This window comes from Medicago truncatula, chromosome 2, assembly GCF_003473485.1.
Source record: "Medicago truncatula cultivar Jemalong A17 chromosome 2, MtrunA17r5.0-ANR, whole genome shotgun sequence".
In the NCBI taxonomy this organism is placed as follows: Eukaryota; Viridiplantae; Streptophyta; class Magnoliopsida; order Fabales; family Fabaceae; genus Medicago; species Medicago truncatula.
Window position 1 is genome coordinate 17,096,234 of NC_053043.1, and position 21,772 is coordinate 17,118,005.

Consider the following 21,772-nt stretch of genomic DNA (forward strand, 5'->3'; position numbering starts at 1 on the left):
ATCGAGGATACATTTATGGGAGCTTCTACGGTGCAGTCAGAAAAACTGACTTTTTTAAAATAAAAAAAAATTGATCTTAATGTTTGATTCATTTTTACATTGTTGATTACTGATTACATCTTGGATTTACAGGTACTATTTTATCGTTGGAATCTTTAACATGCAAACAAATTTGATGATATTATGTGATAGTCTTAAGTGTTACACTTTGTGGGGTGTTACGCTTAAAATAAGGTAGGATAAAATTAGATTAAGTGTAGTCTTGTTAATCTGATGAATTGATGATACTATGAATACCGAACTTTTGATGTCATTGTACAAATAATGAGATGTTACTTACTACATTTTTGTTGTTATAGTGTTAACTTCACCAAAAAAGTCATTCGCATGACTTCACCATAGAATTTTCCTACATTTAATTGCAATAGACTCTATTTTGAATAATTTTATATTTTGTCCTTTAAAAGTATTTTATATTTTGAAACTGAAAGATATGTTTAGTTAAGAGCGATATATATATGAACACTTCTTTATGTATGTTTTCAAAGTTTTTAACACGTAATTCCGTCAATATCGTCTTCAATGATGGATTGAGAGACTTATTTGTTGAATGATTGGCAAAAGGATATAACACTTTAGATATATATCATTTTCATGACATGGTAGGATAAATATAGGAAAATGATTCATAGACATCCTTTCCCATACCACTCTTGTATACCCCCCATATGGCAGGGTATATTGGTAATTTCGCAAACCCTATTTTCAATCCTTTCACCCTCTCCAATCCTCATCTGCAACAGTGAACCACACCCTCACTGCCTCACACTTTTTTTTTCTTTCTTTCTTCTCCTCAGTCCTCACCTGCCACCAACCACCGCCGTCACCACCACCATCTCCGTTGTCATTGACCAACATCATCCGTCTAGTCGCCCTCATCATCCATTGACCATCTCCGCCGTCACAACCACCGCCGTCACTCAAATGTTCCCCTTCTCTCTCTCACACCCCAGTCGCCCTCAGATCCAACATCATCCGTCACTACCCTCGATCTAACTTCCATTTCCGTCCTTACCTTCACTCACCGTCTCCTTCACTTTTCTCGTCGGCCCCGCAACTTTCCGTCTAGATCTGCATTAATGGGTTATGCGTTTAAGATCTGCGTTTCAGGAAGTAACTGGTTTCAGAAAACGACCAGAAAAAAACGTTTCAGAAAACGACGGCGTGGTGGTGTTCGGTGACGAAAAAAGCAGCGGTGTTTGGTGGCTGGCGAGGCAGAGAAAGGAGAGAGGCAGAGAAAGGAGAGAGGCAGAGAAAGGAGTGGTTGAGCTGTGTTGTTTTTAATTGATTAATAAAATAAATAATAAATAAAATAAAGATTATTTTATAATATTTTTCTGTACATGTGGAAGGTGTATAGAGTGGTATGCCACATAGTGTGGTTCACGTATCACCACCCTAAATATAAATACTAGTACTATGGATAGAGTGGAATTTTTGGATAAAGTGGAGTTGGGTCCCCGTTTATAAGTATAATTTTACGAATAAACAGATAGAGTTTTTACTATCATAATAATATTAAATATATACATTTAAATTAAGTATTAAAGTTTCTTTTTACAAAAATAAAGATATTCTTTTATTTAAATTGATATATTACACCGATACAATACAAATTTAAAGTCGCTAAAACAAAAATGATGAATTTGCGAAGAAACTCTTATCATCCATGTTAAAAGCATAAAAGAGTAGAGTATATAAGTCTACAAATATGACTATAGTCAAGTCTCTTGAATACTTATGTTTCGGATCTACAACGTTGACCATGCCAAAATCATTTATTGAATTTCCACTTTCTCAAAGTTAATCTTTCATACAAAATCAAATAAACATTGCACTAAAACAGAAAATAAAAAATACACTGCACAAAGATAGAAAATTAAAACAAATAGGGTTGTGCAAAGACGATGTAATCACATAAACAAACGAAAGATGAATGAAAATATGCGAAAATCACTAATTTAAATAAAAAAGAAGGAAAACCAATTCGGATGAGTGGTTTTGGATCAAAATTGACTCTAAATCACCTTTATTCGATAGACAAGAAGAAGAAGAAGAAGGGTGGTGACGATTACGATTTGGGAAAGAGAGAAGAGAAAATACTCAATAGCAAATCAAATTAAGTATTGCAATTATATAGTTTTTTTCTTAAAATGTGTATAAGAAAAATTAAAATATTTTCCTCGCTTTTTATATATGGATCCATCAATCAATGATTGTAACACGATAATAAAAAAAAATTTCAATCTTTTAATAAAAGTGATAGAGACATTTCCCTTATTTAAATAATCATTTTTATGTCAACTTATGAAACAATAAGAAATATACAAAAAGATAATGTATAGTCACTGATAAAAAAAAAAAAAACAAGAGCATCATGAATGTATGAGAAAGTTGTTGTTGACGCAAGATGATTGTAAAAATATCATTATACATTTTACTTCGTTTATTTTGAAAGTTTACGCATGACCTCATGTAAAAAATATGTCTACGTACTACATGCCATATACTGGTAGCTTATTATGGTATTTATATCTACCATAAAGTGTCTAGTATAACAAAAAAAAAAAAAAAATAGATTATCGAAGACAATGATAAAGGCTTTGTATAAAGGCTTTCTGGATGTCCTTTGACTAAATGTGTTCTGAATTATATAATTTTAAATTGGCTTTGATCAATATGGATTAGGATTTAGAATGATGGACTTATATGTATATGTTTATTTTGTTACATAACAGGAAAAGAAAAAGAAAACTAATAAATGTTATTCATCGGACCGTCGTTGCAAGGAAGGAGTTTGTATTTTAATTAAAAATAAATGATATTTATTCATTTAAATTGATAAAGTTCGTGGATATAATACAAATTCATTAAAAATAGGAGAATGCTAACCATTGCCCTTAGGGCATTGGATAAAGGGATAAAAAAAGAAATATAACACTAAAAATGGTGAAAAGTGATAAATTTAACTTTTTAAAAGACAAAATGTTGTTGAAACCAATGCAAATATGCTATTTTTGGCTTCCTTAACCATTGCCCTCGTAAAAATAAAACTTATGAATCTACGAACAAACTCACAACATTCATGTTAATAGCATAAAACGGCAAAGTACAAAAGTCTACACATATGACTATATTCAAGCTTCTGAAATACCCATGTCTACGGATATGCAACGTCGACGACGTCAAAATCATTGTTTTGATCTGCACTGGATTGAAGCTGATCTAACAATTTAAAGGAATAAATACCCAAACGAAACAAAAAAGACAAACAACACCGCACAAAGACGACGAACAAAACAACGTCGCACTAAGACGACAAAATAAAATATATGTGAAAATCACTTTTCAATAAACAAGAGTATATATCGGTAAGACATGGTGATTCAGGTACAACTCAAAATTCTTCTCCTACAATAACAAGTGATATTGTTCCGGTAAGACATTGTGCTAAATTATTTTGCTTATTTGAAAATTATTGCCTAAGAGTCTAAGTGAAAGAATGGGGGAAGAAGTATGGTGCCATTTAATTTGAGAAAGGAGAGTTCTTTTGTTGTTTTTATTTGATTTGGAAGGATTAACTCTTTTCCCTACATACCCTTAAAGAAAAGGGATCAAAACCAATGTAGTTCTCGTGAAGAATTTCTTTGGTGGGTTGGATTGATTTTAAATTTTTGAAAATGGTTTTAAGAAGAGATATGAGGCCTCAAGACATGGGAGAAAATAAGATGAGGTTGATCAAATTTTAATTATAAGAAACCCAAGTCTAATATGGATGTTAAATTGATTAAACATTTGATTAAGAAAATAAAAGGAAAAACACTTGGGTTAAACTCGAAGGTTTATTAAGAAAATATTTTTGAAGTTTTGCATAATTGATTTTTTTTTTTGGAAAAATGATTTTTTCTAAGTTAAACGCAAGCTAAAACTAAACGCAACGACGTAACATAATAAAAAGCGAGAAATTTACAAAGGACGTTGGATTCCAAGCAAACTCTCAAGTAAGTGAACCTAAAATTACTAATAGTTTGATTTTAAGAAATTTTTTGAAGTCCGATAATTATAACCTAAATATCAGTAATTCATTTATGGATATTTACAAGGAACCTAGATACATGCTAAAGTCTCAAGCAAAATGTAACTAGCAAGAAAATAAAAATGCATGAGTTATATTACATCAATTCCTAAATACACACTAAAAATCAATGACAATAAAATAAATGACATGAATTAAAATATGCATGAGAGGATTCTAAACTATTTTGTTACCTATTACCGTCAAATATTACCTTCCATATAGCACGGGTCGATGGTCTAGTAGTAAGTTAAATATATCAAAGGAAAATTAGGTTACATTCCAATGATTTTAATGGAATGTTGTATTTTAATCTATTTGGATTGATCCAATAATGTTGGTTTGGAACTATAAAGTATGTTTTCGTTAGTATTTTATCTCATTTCGATTCTTTTCGATGATAATTTAAATGATTAAATTAACTTCTTTTTTTTAAAAACAAAAGGGGATTTTACCGATGTAAATTAAAAAATTGGTGCCATTCACGAATTTGCAGCTATCACATGATGTATTATATTATATTTCTAAATATAGAACTAATACAAGACTTTATCAAAAACAAATCTGATATTGCACGACAAAGTGACACCTGGAAAACTTTCTTTCCATAGGTGTATAGTCTTCAAATTATAGTTATAGTTATAGATCTAGATTAGATAGAATAAAATTCTCTCACCTATTTTTGTGTCTTGAATTGATTGATTGAATGCAAGAAAAGCCATGTCTTCTTACTCTTCTCTGATCTGCATATCCATTGAATTTAGCTCTGGTAACATGCTCTATTTTGCTCTGGTAATTATTATTCCTCATCTAAATTCAGTTTCTTTTATGCTATACGTTTCAATTTTAATTGTTCCAATTCCAAACTTTGTAACTTGGTATTCACACTGGTCAACATATAAACCATGGATAGATCCCTAATTATTTTTTGACAATTATAGTTATTTGGTTTTATTTGATATTTGAGTTTTTTCAAAAAAAATACTAAATTAATTCAATTGTTAACTTTCATGCTTATGCTTTTGTATGCACTTTGTGTAAAATGATAGGCAATTCTGCAGCTCTTTATAAATAAATTTATTATATAATCTTCTTAACTTGATATTTTGTACTGCAAGGGCATTGTGGATTGGTGGTGGTATTAGAGATTGCGGTTAGGCATTAATTGGGACTATTGTGGTTACAAGCATTATGGTCAACCTATGAAATACATATATTCTTCAGGTTAGGCGTGTCTTGGGACTATTGTGGTTACATTGACACGACACCAATATATATAATTACATCGAATTATATAATTTTTTAAATTATTAACGGTGTCGGTGTATCGGCATTCGTGATCGTATCCATGCTTCATAATGATCAGCAAAGAAAAAATTGAATTTTAGTGTTTCTTCTCAAAGTGTGTGTAAAATGAATAAACATGTCAATTTTATCTAAAATTGAAATTGAAAGTTTATTACCTTTACATCAATGAATGTCAATTTCGTTTGTCAACATTATTATCCAAGTCTAACCACCTGAAGATATGAAAGAGTCCAGAAGATGTTTGGCAGGTTTTTCTATCTCAATATTTACTGGAAAAATTCGGGCTGAAATTATTAAGCCCAAACCCTACATTTTATTCGGGCTTTCGGGCCGGCCCATACGGGCCGGCCCGTTTTGACAGCTCTAGTTCTACTGATACGATGCAATTTTGTTTTTCTTTTCTTTTAAAAAAATAAAATAAAAAAGGAACAGTCCTGAGGATGAAAGCAAATGGGGGGAGAAGACAGTGTGTGTAGATGGTGCAGAGTGTTATTGGGAGGGAGATCAATCCAAAGGTATAAAAAAAATTGGTCCATCATGGACAAATTTTTTTAGTGGTTCATTTTATACGGAACCAAAGAAGAAAATACAAAAAATAGATGAAGAATTGAGAGATCAAATAAATACTTAATATTGTTCATATTTCTTATCTAATTTCAAAGTGGAAAACGATGTAATTTATAATTTATCCATAAAATAATAAAATGTTGCAAAATTTTATATGATTATTTACAAAAATAAAATAAAATAAAATAATTTATTTGATAGATGATAGATACATAATACATAACCTTTCAAAAAAAAAAAAGATACATAATACATAAGTGTAATATTAGTTAAAATTTACGATCACTCTATATTTCTAATATATATAATATTTATTTTCATTTAACATGGATGACTCAAAGAGTCATATTCAATATATGAAGAATAAATGAGATATTATTCTTTGCAATATATATTGGTGGTTTAAACATGTAGTTTTGTTGGTGTTGTTATTTGTGATTGAAATACATGACTCAAAAATTCAATGAATAAAGAATGAGTACAAGAGTCGTGTTTAATTCACGAGAATGAGAGAAAATCAATTTTGTCTATTTTATCTAATTTTAAAAATAGATTTCTTAAATTCAAAATCAATGATAAATTAATTGTGTTTTTATATTTTTTTTTTTTATTAAGTAAAGCGTGCATTCACCATGCATATGATTTGGTAGATTTTTAAAATGATTCTCTTTGTCGGTTGATTCAAGTAAGTTTTGAATTAATTCACGACAACGTTAAATATTGTAATGATTAATTTCTTGACATCATTTAGGTTGTTTACTTTTTTGGTCATTCCATATTAGTAAAGCGAATAAATTTACTTGTTTTTTTTTTTTTAAGGAAAATTTACTTGTTTATATTAGAAGTAAGACTTGGTAAATTTATCCCCGTGAGCTTAGCTCAATTGGTAGGGATATTGCATATTATATGCAGGAGTCGGGGTTCGAATCCCGGACACTCCACTTCTCCACAATTAAATTATGTGAGCTCTAGCCACTAGGCTACTTGACAAAAAAAAAAAAACTTGGTCAATTTTGAGAAAAATAGTTTGTAGTGTTGTTTGTTGTGACCTTTCTTAGATTTATTTGCATGCCACATTGTTGAGTGTCTCTTTATTTTGGCTGGTTATACATGTAATCATGTTAATTCTATTATACATTATTGAATTTGTCTTTTTATTTTTATTTTTAACTTGTGTTTTTGTAAATTTTCAACTTAAATCTTTGATTATCTCGGCGTTTATAAGTTTAATAATTTTGAAATGAATTCCTAGGAAAATGAACATCTTATACTTAAATATCTCTCAATTAGGAAGTGTCCTTATTTTGGAACATTACCCAAGGAAGGATCGTCTGCTCCAAGTTTACAACACTTTAATATTTTCAAATAGGAGAATTCAATTTAAAATCACTTCCTAAATGCATGCATATCTTCTTTCCATCTCTTCATAACCTATCTATATTTGCTCAAAAACAAAAAAAAAAAAAAAACCTATCTATATTTGATTATCCACAACTGGAGTCGTTCTCGGATGGAGGTTTGCCAACAGCCTAAGAAACCTTTTTCTCGTGAAATGCTTTACCTTCTCCTCAACTCGCTGAATTGGTCTTTCCCAACTAATACAGCTCTATATGACAAACATATTGAAGATTTTGATGTGGATTCTTCAAGTAGTGAAGAGCTTAAGAGGAAGTCTAGTGGTAATACTTTTAAGTTAAATATAGAAAGTTGTGGTCCAGGATTGCAACCAACATATGGTAGATACTATGTTTGTTTTGATGGTCGTAAGAAGGCCATAAACTTGTATAACCTTTATAGGATCGGATGGCTTCCACTTGAAGAATAAGTATGGGGAGATATTGTCAGTGGCAGAGTCAGGAAATTTATGGAGTCCGGGCAAAAAGTTTATCGTAAATTCACATATGACATAATATATCAATAGTCATAAATCGAATTTTTTTTTTTTTAAATTTTAATTTTAATTAAAAAAATCGAAATAAAAGAGGTTTCTCATTTTGTCAACAAAAGTACAATATTTTATGAAACTTAAATAGGTTTCCATATAGGACTTTCAATGTCAAGGGATTATGATTACATTAAGGATTTCAAAAATGATTGGACATTTGAAAAATAAGATTTGTTGTGTTGGATTCTTGGATTGTGACTGGTAGTAATGAGAATCAACATATGAAGCTCATTATTTGTGATGCAAAGGTTAGATGAGTTAGTTAAGATTTGTTGTAATTTCATTTATGATCTATCAATATTACTTATTAGTGTATATTTTGATTTATTTATATTTTTTTATTTCTTTCTCGGATTTAGCGTGATCGAGTTCATGTAAGAACTCGATATAGAGAATTGGAGCATTGGAAGGCTTTGATCGAGGAAAACAAGACTTATAATTTGTATAATTGTCATGTGTTTGATAATGACATTGCATTTAATCCTTTTAAGGTTTTTTTTTTTTTTTTTTATTCTGGTACAAAGGTGCAGAAGTATGACAAGTTAACCAACGTTCTTACTCATGAATTTCGCTTAGAGTCATTTAAGAAAATTCAAGATGAAAAATTCAAAACTGACGTTTTATATGGTATAGTTACGTTTTATATGGTATAGTTATGTACTATAATTTATTTTTGTGTTTTCTCCGATTATAATGTTCTTATATAGATGTATTATTATTATTTTTTGAGAAATCATCGGGTTTCTTCATGAGATTGTCAAGCCAACGCCAATTGGGACGGGAAAGAAATCGTGTACAAACATTGTGTTGAAAGATAAACTGTATTATTTTCTAATTTGTCAGTATCAAATGATAGGATTTTGTATAAGTTTGATAATGACCTAAAAGATGTATTTCCTTATGCATGAGAATATCTGGGAGTGATGTTTAATTTCCATTTGTTTCAACAATGTTAATTGGCCAACGGGGTACATATAATCCACATGCATGCATTTATCTAGAATTTATAGGAAGATAGTAGGAAGATAAATTAGAAGTCATGGTACATTTTCTTTAGCTTAAAATCTATCATGCTACCTTCATTTTATAAATTATATGTAACTATATTCGCATACATCTTATCCATGTTAATATGCATTAGACTAATATTGCAGTTATTTCCCTGTTTAGCATTTCCCAAACAAGGTGTCAAGAACAATTCTGAAAGAAAAGCGCAAAACAAACATTCTCATTGATGACCAGACACAGAGAAAGTATAAGTGTCGCCTCATTACCGCCGAAAGAGCATGCTATGAAAAATACTTGGATGGGCAGTGGTTCAATTTCTGCAGAGAACGTGTCATGGAAGAAGGTGGTAAGCTCATCTTTGATCTCGAAAAGTCACCGAAGAACTTGCACGTTCGAGTTGTTCCAAAATAGATCTTTGCTGCTGAACTATTTGAACTTCTACTATTTTGGCGTATCGCTTTGGACTGTAATCGTAAACTATCTTGTCTTTGGGATGCCATTTGTTCTTTTCATTTTATCTGATGTAAATATTGGCAAAAATCCCTTTTTTGTTAGTCTATGACACTTGTAATCTATTTTATAAACCTAACTATTATATAACGTTAATCTGCACATTGTTGGTTCCTTCGTTGGTTCCAATTAGTATCATGTTAATTATAAAGTTGTTTTCCTGATCTCTTGAACAAAATAGAACATGCTCTTTTCCCACATCAAATCTTTATAATGCTTTGGTAAATGTTCTAGAAATGTACATATAGCTGAGATTTGTGCAATATGCTTGCTTGATTTTCACATTTATGAACGGCAACAATTTCTTAAGAAAATGCAGATATTTCCCTTAATTTGCTCATTTCTTCTTTATAACAAAGTTTTTTTAAAAATACAATAAAAGTGATTCATTTATAATATCCGAGTTTGTGCAATATTCATTAATTTGCTTATTTCTCCTTTGAAACAAATTTTTTACAAGATATGTTATTCAACCCGTGCTCGCACGGGTTTGTAACTAGTTGAATTGAAAAATTGATGCCATTCACGAGTTTGCAACTAGCACATGATGTATTACTATATTTCTAAATATAGAACTAATACAAGACTTTATCAACGAAAAAAAAATATGTTATTGCATGAGAAAGTGACACCTGGAAAACTTTCATTCCATAGGTGTATAGTCTTCAAATTATAGTTATAGTTATAGATCTAGATTAGATAGAATAAAATTCTCTCACCTATTTTTGTGTCTTGGATTTGATTGATTGAATGCAAGAAAAGCCATGAAAATTTTCTTTCCATATTCACATTTTCTTTGTCAATATTTGTTTAGGCCAGGAGAATGATGATTAACCAAGTGGCATTTCAACATTATTATCCAAAGTCTAACCACATGAAGATATGAAAGAGTCCAGATCATGCTTGGCAGGTTTTAAGGTATTGTTACTATGCTATGCTAGCTAGAATATTTCTTTTCTTAACAAAGTGATTTATATCAAACATGTTGTGTAGTAGTTTAGATTAAAATTGGTTTTATAAATAATGTGTAAACACTAAAAAGGGTCTTAACTTATACCTGCTCCATTTTGGATTTCACTTTGATGATTTTAAAGTTGCGTGACTTTGATGATTTTAGCGTATTTAGAGGATGAATGAATATTGAAATTTAACTATTTAAATAAAAAAGAATGATTGATTAAGAGAGATATATCTTATCTTACCATATTCACATCATTTCTCAGTGTTTGTGTTTTGCTCTTGCATTTGAAACCCTAACGTTTCTTTTGAGTTTCTTGCTGATTCCTCTTTTTTGCTATGGAACTCGAAACTCCTGGTGGCGCTATTGCATCTTCTTTCTTTGAGGCATTGATTGACAAATTGTCTTCTGCTGAAACTATGGACGAGAATCTACATAGTAGGTTGATAACGGCTTTGTTTTCCATCAATGTTGTTGCTGATGATGCTGAGAAAAAGCAGATCGATAACTTTCATGTGAAAGAATGGCTTCTTGGGGTTAAAGATGGTGTTCTTGATGCTCAGGATCTCGTGGAAGAAATTCACATTCAAGTTTCCAAGTCCAAACAAGAAGTAGATGAATCTCAGACAAGCTCTACTAGAACCAACCAGCTATTGGGTATGTTAAATGTCTCTCCTAGTTCAATTGACAAGAATATAGTATCTAGGTTGAAAGAGATAGTTCAAAAACTTGAATCGCTTGTGAGCCTGAAAGATGTACTTCTTCTGAATGTTAATCATGGTTTTAATACTGGGTCACGGATGTTGATATCACCAAGTTTTCCTTCTATGAATTCTCCTATGTATGGGAGAAATGATGACCAAACAACTCTCTCTAATTGGCTCAAATCGCAGGATAAGAAGCTCTCCGTTATTTCAATGGTAGGTATGGGTGGGATAGGGAAGACCACCCTTGCCCAACATTTGTACAATGATCCTATGATAGTGGAAAGGTTCCATGTTAGAGCATGGGTAAATATGTCTCAGGATTTTGATGTTTGTAGAATTACAAGGGTGATTCTAGAATCAATCGCTGGTTCAGTTAAGGAAACTACAAATCAGAGTATTCTTCAAGAAAAGTTGAAGGAACAACTCATCGGGAAGAAATTCTTCATTGTTTTGGATAGCGTTTGGATCCAAGACCGAATGAAATGGAGACGGTTTAAGACTCCATTTACTTATAGGGCACAAGGAAGTAAAATCCTTGTCACTACACGCGGTGGAGAAGTCGCGTCGGTCACGACATCAGATCAAATTCATCAATTACATCATCTGGATGAAGAAGACTCTTGGACATTGTTTGCGAAACATGCATTTCATGGCTTTGATGATTCTTATGCTGTCTCCTGGACGAAGAAGACTACCCTCCATGAGAAGGTTGGTAAGAAGGTGGCTGACAAATGCAAAGGATTACCTCTGGCCTTGATAGCCATCGGAAATCTCTTGCGCAGAAACTCATCATTGCGGCATTGGGAGAAGATATCGGAAAGCGATGCATGGGATTTAGCAGAAGGGACCAGAATTGTCCCTGCATTAATGGTAAGCTATCAAAGCCTTCCCACTCACCTAAAGAAATGCTTTGAGTACTGTGCCTTGTTTCCAAAAGGTTATCTTTATGAGAAAGATCAGCTATGTCTATTGTGGATGGCTGAAAATTTGATTCAACGCCCTCGACAACATATGACGAGTATGAAGGAAGTTGCTGAATCTTACTTCAATGATTTGATTTTGAGATCATTTTTCCAGCCATCAACAAAGTATAGAAATTATTTTGTCATGCACGACCTACATCATGACTTGTCAAAGTCTATATTTGGGGAATTTTGTTTCACATGGGAAGGCAGAAAATCAAAGAACATGACAAGCATAACTCGTCATTTTTCATTTTTATGTGATGAAATAGGATCTCCGAAAGGACTGGAGACCTTGTTCGATGCGAAAAAGTTACGCACATTCCTACCGTTGTCTATGACTTGTTTTGAATATCAATGGTTATTGTGCTTTAACTCTAACAAATTACTGCTTTCAGAGCTCTTCTCCAAGTGCAAGAGGCTGCGTGTCTTATCTTTGTGTGGGTGTATGGATATGATTGAGTTACCGGATAACATAGGCAATCTTAAACATCTCCATCACCTCGACCTTTCTCGTACTAAAATAAGTAAACTTCCGGATACATTGTGCTCACTTCATTACTTGCAAACATTGAAGGTCAGGGACTGTCAATTTCTTGAAGAGCTGCCTATGAATTTGCACAAACTCGTGAACTTGTGTTATCTCGATTTTAGTGGAACAAAGGTAACAGTAATGCCAAAGGAAATGGGAAAGCTGAAAAATCTTGAAGTACTGAGTTCTTTTTATGTAGGCAAGGGAAACGATTCTAGTATACAACAGTTAGGAGATTTAAATTTACATGGAAATCTTGTAGTTGCAGACCTGGAAAATGTTATGAATCCGGAGGATTCAGTTTCAGCAAATTTAGAGAGGAAGATAAACCTTCTGAAACTAGAATTAAGATGGAATGCAACTCGCAACAGTTCACAAAAAGAAAGGGAGGTGCTCCAGAACCTAAAACCTTCTATACATTTGAATGAGCTCTCAATTGAGAAGTATTGTGGTACGTTATTCCCACATTGGTTTGGAGACAATTCACTGTCACGTCTGGTATCCTTGAAGTTAAGCAATTGTGAAAACTGTATTTTGCTTCCTTCACTTGGAGTTATGTCATCACTCAAGCACCTTCGGATTACCGGACTCTCTGGAATAGTGGTGATTGGTATGGAGTTTTACAGGGATGGGAGAAGCTCTACTGTATCTATTCCATTTCCATCCTTGGAAACCTTAACTTTTAAGGATATGAATGGATGGGAAAAATGGGAATTTGAAGTTGTTAAGGGGGTTGTTTTTCCACGTCTAAAAAAGCTTTCTATAATGCGATGTCCAAATCTGAAAGACAAATTACCAGAGACACTTGAATGTTTAGTGAGTCTGAAAATTTGTGATTGCAAACAGCTCGTGACTTCTGTTCCATTCTCTCCATCAATCAGTGAACTACGTCTCACCAATTGTGGAAAATTGAAATTTAATTATCATTTATCCACTCTGAAATTTCTTTACATTCGTCAATGCTACATCGAAGGATCCTCCGTGGATTGGATCAGGCATACATTATCTGAATGTGGTACCAACATTAAATCGTTGAAAATTGAAGATTGCGCAACTATGCATATTCCCCTATGCGGATGCTACAATTTCCTTGTAAAATTGGACATCACCAGTAGCTGCGACTCTCTAACAACATTCCCGCTGAATCTGTTCCCAAATCTTGATTTTCTCGACCTTTATAAGTGTAGTAGTTTTGAAATGATTTCACAGGAAAATGAGCATCTTAAACTCACATCTCTCTCAATTGGAGAGTGTCCTAAATTTGCATCATTTCCAAAAGGAGGATTGTCTACACCAAGGCTGCAACACTTTGATATTTCCAAATTGGAGAATTTAAAATCACTTCCTAAATGCATGCATGTCCTCCTTCCATCTCTTTATAAGCTATCTATAGATAATTGTCCACAGTTGGAGTCGTTCTCCGATGGAGGTTTGCCATCAAGCCTAAGAAACCTCTTTCTTGTGAAATGCTCAAAACTTCTTATCAACTCATTGAAATGTGCTTTGTCAACCAATACATCGCTCTTTACCATGTATATTCAAGAAGCAGATGTGGAGTCTTTTCCTAATCAAGGGTTGCTTCCCCTCTCTCTTACTTATCTAAATATCCGTGGTTGTCGAAATCTCAAACAACTTGACTACAAGGGTCTTGAGAACCTTCCCTCTCTTAGAACATTGAGTCTAAATAATTGTCCCAACATCCAATGCTTGCCAAAGGAGGGTCTTCCTAAATCCATTTCAACTCTACAAATATTGGGGAATTGTTCACTGCTTAAACAACGATGCAAGAAACCAAATGGCGAAGATTACAGAAAGATTGCACAAATTGAATGTGTAATGATTGACAATTACACAAGCTCCGACGTTTAAAATAAGGCGTTTATCAACAATCTTAGTTCCCAACTTTAACTCAGGTACAAACTCTAGCAAATATATTGAGATAGTTACATGTTTTCCTATGCTGAATATTTCACATAAGTCTTGCATTTTTTTTGTTTAATAAAGGCGTAGATATGCTGAAATCGATTTTGTCACTGTGTTTGGATGAGCTTTGTCAAAAATGATTTTGAATGAACTTGATTTTGTTAAAATTAATTTGAAGTGAAGTGATTCATGCATAGATATTTGTACACTAAAAAAAGCTTGATGTAAAATTTAAAAAATAAAATTTGATCTAAAGCATAAGCTGCTTTTTACAACTTCTACTTAAATCAAGGTTTGGAAACAAAAATCAACTTCACAAGACAGCATCCAAACAACTACACTTTTTTTTTCCTAAAATCACAATAACATAGATAAAATCAATTATGATCATTTCTACCATGAAACTAAACCCACTAATTTCTTTGAAAAGCTGATAAGTTCCACTCTAGTTGTTCTTGAAGGACAGACATAGATTATATGGTGTTTTGATCATAAACTCTTTGCATTTACCATGTCAAGGTTTTTTCGACGTGTGATTCGCAAACATTTACCTATTTTATCCAGGTTGGCGCATCAAGTTTCCATAACGAAAATGACTCGTTTGATTGACAATTGTACAATGAACAACCTGCCGCCTCCAGTGACAATTGTACAAATCAATGTAACTCGTAACTCGCTGGATTATCAGTAGTACATGACAAAGTAAGAATCTTTCAACTTCTCAAACTTCCTAATGAAATCCTCCGCAAACCTTCGATATTCATATTATCATCACCCTTTATTTCTATCATATCTAAATTTTTTTCTTCCAATTCCTCTATTATTATGGAAGCTCGCAGGAATTTTATGCGAAGAAAGGGACACCAAAAAAATTGTGGTGAAGTGCTAAAGTTCTGGGAATTAAGAAGACAAAGGTACAAAAGTTCATTGCAGTTCTAATACAGATTTCCATGAAACTTCTCAAGAGGTCTCCTTGGCTGCACAAGACATCAAATATTTTTTCTAAATAGATAATTGCTTTGTGGTTTTAAATATGTGAGTATTTTCTTGGTAAAATATTTCACAGATTAATAACAATCCTTAATGTACAAGAAATTGATTGTGCCCTTGGAATCTTGTTTCAAGTATATTATTTTCCAACAATCTTGAGAGTTGATCTCTTCTTCTAATCATAGATTCATCCCAGGCAAGATTAATATTTTCAAATATTGATTTAACTTTGAATTTCATTTGTACAGCTAGTGATGGGTATTGAGCTATCTGGATTCTAGAACTTAATTTCTTACATACTAAAAAAAAAAAAATACTATATAAAGATAATTTGTTTTATTATTAATCATGAATGATATCATTTATTTTAACAGTTATGAGAAAATTCCAAATATGCATCCACTCCCAAGATTATAACTGCAATGTACCTGACTAATTGGGGACATACATGTTTTTTTTAAGAGATGGTTTATTATTTAGGGTTTAATATGTTTTTTGTCTCTATAAATATACCAATTTTTCGTTTTAGTCTCTCTAAAAAAAATTCAACTTTTAATCCTTATAAACTTTTCAATCGCTATTTTTTGTCCCTATTTTTAAGTAAATGTTTTTATTTTCTAATGAAATTGTGCATAAATGTATAGAATACTGTAAAAATCACTAAAAAAAAATTAGATTTTTTTAACAAAACATAAATTAAATATGAATTTTTTATCGCAAAAAATATAAATAAATTTTAATTTGAAAATTTGTTACTAACGATTTCTTTATAATCCCTCTGCTCCCTGGACTCTTTTATTTTAAGATTATATAAAATCAAACTCTTGCTGCTAACTCAATGCCTCCAAAATAATAAAATTTAGGCTAAATTATCTTTTTGGTCCTCTAACTATTTAATTGGTATTGGATTGGTCCTCTAACTAAAAATTGATTTATTTCGGTCCTCGAAGTTTCTCACCGTTACTACATTTAGGTACCATTTGGCCAAACTTTTTTTCGGTCTAAAAGCTACTTTAAAACAAAGTTAAAATAAAGCTCTTTAAGAAAAAAGTTAAAGTTGTTTGGTTTCTTTAATTTTTTTTAGTTTTAAAGTTAATTGTTGTTTGGCAAAATATTGTACAAAACATAGAATTTATTATTTTTTTGTGGTGTCTGGGGTTCGAACCCGCGACCTTGCATATATTTATACATTGTCTATATCAGGTGAGCTAAGCAAGAGAATAGTTTGTCTTTTCTTTTCCAATTATACTGTATAACAAATTTAGTTATAAGAATATCATTTTTTTTTTGTCATTTAAAAACATAAGAATTTATATTATATGGTATTATATTTGTTACATTGTTTTTTTTTAAGCATGATATTTGTTACATTGTTGGTGTCATTGAAAAAGATATGTTTAGTTTTTTAATAAGAAAAAGATATGCATAGTTTGTTACAATATAAATGTGTAAAATATATATAAGTATAATTTTTTTACGCATCTATACTTGTACTTTTAATTAAAATCAAAATTTTATAAAAATAATAATTGTTCGCATTACGCAACACTAAAAAAATTTTACGCATTAACGTAACAAAAAAAAAATAGACATACAGACATAAAATATTACTCTAAACGCTAATGTGTTTGTTTGTATTTGTAAGGTTGACGAAAGGGAATAACAATATTTGGTGTCATTCAATGACAGCATTAATAAAAATATTTGTGAGATTGTGATAATTAAACGATATTAAAATTAAATATATAAGTGATAAAAAGATAAAAAAATTAAATTGATCATCCTTTAAAAAAAATTATATGGACCGGTTCAAAAAAAATTAAATGAAAGAAAAAAAACAAATTAAAATATAATATTAAAAAATAAAAGATAAGGTTGCCTGCTTGAGTTGAAGGGAAGTGCTTGTGAAATAAATTATAGAGAAGTAGTTTTTTGAAGCAGCATTCAACAATTTTTGGTTAAAGCTCATTCCATTCAATTTTATGCATTCTAAAAAAAGTACTTTTTTCGAAGGTACTTTATTGATATTGTGTTTGGCCTAGCTTCTCCTTAAAAATGTAGAAAAGCTGGAAAAAAAAGTCAGGTCAAACAGTACCTTAGTCTTTGCTGTTAGTTTTATTCAAATAAAACGTTAGGGTTTGTGTTATGTGGGTCCTCTAACTTTATTTATTAGTATCATTTTGGTCTTAACGTTAAGGTATTATGATTAAATAATGACTGATATTATAGATAACTGTTATGGTTCATATGTATGTGTGAAACAGGATGTCGGGTACCCACATAACACAAACACTAACGTTTATTTGAATGAAACTAACAGAAATGACTTAATGTAGTAACGGTGAGAAACTTAGAGGACCAAAATAAATCAATTTTTAGTTAGAGGACCAATCTAATACCAATTAAATAGTTAGAGGACCAAACATGTAATTTAGCCTAAAATTTACTTTATAAAAATTCCTATATTTAATTATTTTCAAACTTAAAGTTAAAAAATAAAGTTGTTAGAATTAGAACTCTTTCAACAATTAGGCCGGACGTCATGACCGGGGTTCAAACTCCGGTACCTCCGCTTTGTGTGTGTGAATTTATGATGGCTTTGCCATCTCTTCTATCCATAAATAAAAAATAAAACTCTTTAAACAAAAATTAAATCAATTGACTTTGTTACTTAAAAAAATATTAAATGAAATTGATCACATTAATTTAAATATTAGTTTTTATTCTAAAGATTATGAAAAAAACATTAGGTCAAAATTTGTAATTTAACTAAAATATGTACTTGTTCAAAAACAAAATTACTAAAATATGTATAATTTTTAAAAATACTTCATCGTTAAAATATATCCATAACTTAAATATTTTAATTAAAAGAACAAATTGAGTATTTTCTTTCTTTCTACCTTTTTCAATTTATATGAACGCAGTTGAGTAATGCTTAAATTTCAGCTTGTGACCACACAAGCTTTACACCCATTTACAACTTCTCTCACCAAGAAAATAATTCATATTTTCGTAGTGTTACGTGTGAGTAAATCAATGTAAAAAATGTGATAAAATAGCAGGAATCTTTATTAGTGTCAAGATTAGTTGAGGACTTAAATTTTTGTTTGAATGAGATTGGTTGTGCAGCTGGTGGAAGGTGCAGGCATCCGATCCATTAACTTTTTTTTTTTCAAGAAAAAAAATAAGGAAAAGATTTCGATTATTAAAACCTTAAATGTGGTTTTAAAGAAAATCTCATCAATCTCTTATTTATGTTTCTCTTTTTTTTTTTTTTTTTTTTTTAAAATTGATTTTTGTATTTCTTTTAGAAAAATCAACAAGGTCTCAACTATTGAGATTTGGATTCTTTAAAGTAATCAAAGTGAAAAAAAAAATCAAAAAATTTTATTTTAATAAACTCGTGATTTGTTATGATGTATTTATAATATTTACTTTTAATTTATTAATTAACGATGTAAAGGAAGTTGTTCACTTGAAAGAAATTTCCTCTTGTTGAATGTGTGCCTTTTGTGGCAAGACATCATAAACCATTTGCACAATAATATTACTAGTTCATTTCATTCAAAATCAAATTATCAGTATATGCTAGAATAATCAAAGAAAACTTGAGAACAAGTAGTAATATGATGGAAAAATCTGAATTTCGAAACAAACAGATATGTCAAAAAAAAAATGGTCAAGGATACTTTTTTTTCTCTTGGTTAAGTAGTCTGGTCACTAGAGCTCACACGTGGAGAGGTGGAGTGTCCGTGGTTTAAACCCCAACCCCTTTATATAATATGTAATATTCCTACCAATTAGGCTAAGCTTACGGAGATGATCGAGGATACATTTATGGGAGCTTCTACGGTGCAGTCAGAAAAACTGACTTTTTAAAAAAAAATAAAAATTGATCTTAATGTTTGATTCATTTTCACATTGTTGATTACTGATTACATCTTGGATTTACAGGTACTATTTTATCGTTGGAACCTTTAACATGCAAACAAATTTGATGATATTATGTGATTGTCTTAAGTGTTACACTTTGTGGGGTGTTACGCTTAAAATAAGGTAGGATAAAATTAGATTAAGTGTGGTCTTGTTAATCTGATGAATTGATGATATTATGAATACCGAACTTTTGATGTCATTGTACAAACAATGAGATGTTACTTACTACATTTTTGATGTTATAGTATTAACTTCACCAAAAAAGTCATTCGCATGACTTCACCATAGAATTTTCCTACATTTAATTGCAATAGACTCTATTTTGAATAATTTTATATTTTGTCCTTTAAAAGTATTTTATATTTTGAAACTGAAAGATATGTTTAGTTCAGAGCGATATATATGAACACTTCTTTATGTATGTTTTCAAAGTTTTTAACACGTAATTCCGTCAATATCGTCTTCAATGATGGATTGAGAGACTTATTTGTTGAATGATTGGCAAAAGGATATAACACTTTAGATATATATCATTTTCATGACATGGTAGGATAAATATAAATACTAGTACTGTGGATAGAGTGGAATTTTTGGATAAAGTGGAGTTGGGTCCCCGTTTATAAGTATAATTTTACGAATAAACAGATAGAGTTTTTACTATAATAATAATATTAAATATATACATTTAAATTAAGTATTAAAGTTTCTTTTTTACAAAAATAAAGATATTCATTTATTTAAATTGATATATTACACCGATACAATAAAAATTTAAAGTCGCTAAAACAAAAATGATGAATTTGCGAAGAAACTCTTATCATCCATGTTAAAAGCATAAAAGGGTAGAGTATATAAGTCTACAAATATGACTATAGTCAAGTCTCTTGAATACTTATGTTTCGGATCTACAACGTTGACCATGCCAAAATCATTTATTGAATTTCCACTTTCTCAAAGTTAATCTTTCATACAAAATCAAATAAACATTGCACTAAAACAGAAAATAAAAAATACACTGCACAAAGATAGAAAATTAAAACAAATAGGGTTGTGCAAAGACGATGTAATCACATAAACAAACGAAAGATGAATGAAAATATGCGAAAATCACTAATTTAAATAAAAAAGAAGGAAAATCAATTCGGATGAGTGGTTTTGGATCAAAATTGACTCTAAATCACCTTTATTCGATAGACAAGAAGAAGAAGAAGAAGGGTGGTGACGATTACGATTTGGGAAAGAGAGAAGAGAAAATACTCAATAGCAAATCAAATTAAGTATTGCAATTATATAGTTTTTTTCTTAAAATGTGTATAAGAAAAATTAAAATATTTTCCTCGCTTTTTATATATGGATCCATCAATCAATGATTGTAACACGATAATAATAAAAAATCTCAATCTTTTAATGAAAGTGATAGAGACATTTCCCTTATTTAAATAATCATTTTTATGTCAACTTATGAAACAATAAGAAATATACAAAAAGATAATGTATAGTTACTGATAAAAAAAAAAAAAACAAGAGCATCATGAATGTATGAGAAAGTTGTTGTTGACGCAAGATGATTGTAAAAATATCATTATACATTTTACTTCGTTTATTTTGAAAGTTTACGCATGACCTCATGTAAAAAATATGTCTACGTACTACATGCCATATACTGGTAGCTTATTATGGTATTTATATCTACCATAAAGTGTCTAGTATAACAAAAAAAAAAAAAAATAGATTATCGAAGACAATGATAAAGGCTTTGTATAAAGGCTTTCTGGATGTCCTTTGACTAAATGTGTTCTGAATTATATAATTTTAAATTGGCTTTGATCAATATGGATTAGGATTTAGAATGATGGACTTATATGTATATGTTTATTTTGTTACATAACAGGAAAAGAAAAAGAAAACTAATAAATGTTATTCATCGGACCGTCGTTGCAAGGAAGGAGTTTGTATTTTAATTAAAAATAAATGATATTTATTCATTTAAATTGATAAAGTTCGTGGATATAATACAAATTCATTAAAAATAGGAGAATGCTAACCATTGCCCTTAGGGCATTGGATAAAGGGATAAAAAAAGAAATATAACACTAAAAATGGTGAAAAGTGATAAATTTAACTTTTTAAAAGACAAAATGTTGTTGAAACCAATGCAAATATGCTATTTTTGGCTTCCTTAACCATTGCCCTCGTAAAAATAAAACTTATGAATCTACGAACAAACTCACAACATTCATGTTAATAGCATAAAACGGCAAAGTACAAAAGTCTACACATATGACTAT

At 30.7% G+C, this 21,772-nt stretch overlaps 1 protein-coding gene and 2 long non-coding RNA genes across 3 annotated transcripts; all 3 read left to right on the forward strand.

The window, feature by feature from the left end:
- Nucleotides 1-4,738: 4,738 nt before the first annotated feature.
- On the forward strand, nt 4,739-9,153 carry LOC120578171 (uncharacterized). Its single transcript, XR_005644100.1, has 3 exons — nt 4,739-4,927; nt 5,254-5,359; nt 9,126-9,153. It is a non-coding gene; the product is annotated as an uncharacterized lncRNA (long non-coding RNA).
- A 1,616-nt stretch (nt 9,154-10,769) lies between these two features.
- On the forward strand, nt 10,770-14,079 carry LOC120578307 (putative disease resistance RPP13-like protein 1). Its single transcript, XM_039830977.1, has 2 exons — nt 10,770-13,930; nt 14,040-14,079. The coding sequence occupies exons 1-2, from the start codon at nt 10,770-10,772 to the stop codon at nt 14,077-14,079; spliced, it is 3,201 nt and encodes a 1,066-aa protein (XP_039686911.1).
- A 72-nt stretch (nt 14,080-14,151) lies between these two features.
- LOC112419090 (uncharacterized) lies at nt 14,152-15,731 on the forward strand. The gene is made up of 3 exons (XR_003009147.2): nt 14,152-14,545; nt 15,120-15,257; nt 15,388-15,731. It is a non-coding gene; the product is annotated as an uncharacterized lncRNA (long non-coding RNA).
- The last annotated feature ends 6,041 nt before the right edge of the window (nt 15,732-21,772 follow it).

Excerpts from the sequence above, each read along its gene's own strand:
- LOC120578307 (XM_039830977.1), top strand. The coding sequence starts at position 10,770 with ATGGAACTCGAAACTCCTGGTGGCGCTATTGCATCTTCTTTCTTTGAG. Across the intron at positions 13,931-14,039 it reads GGAGGATTGTCTACACCAAG|TTGGAGTCGTTCTCCGATGG; the intron begins GCTGCAACACTT and ends AATTGTCCACAG.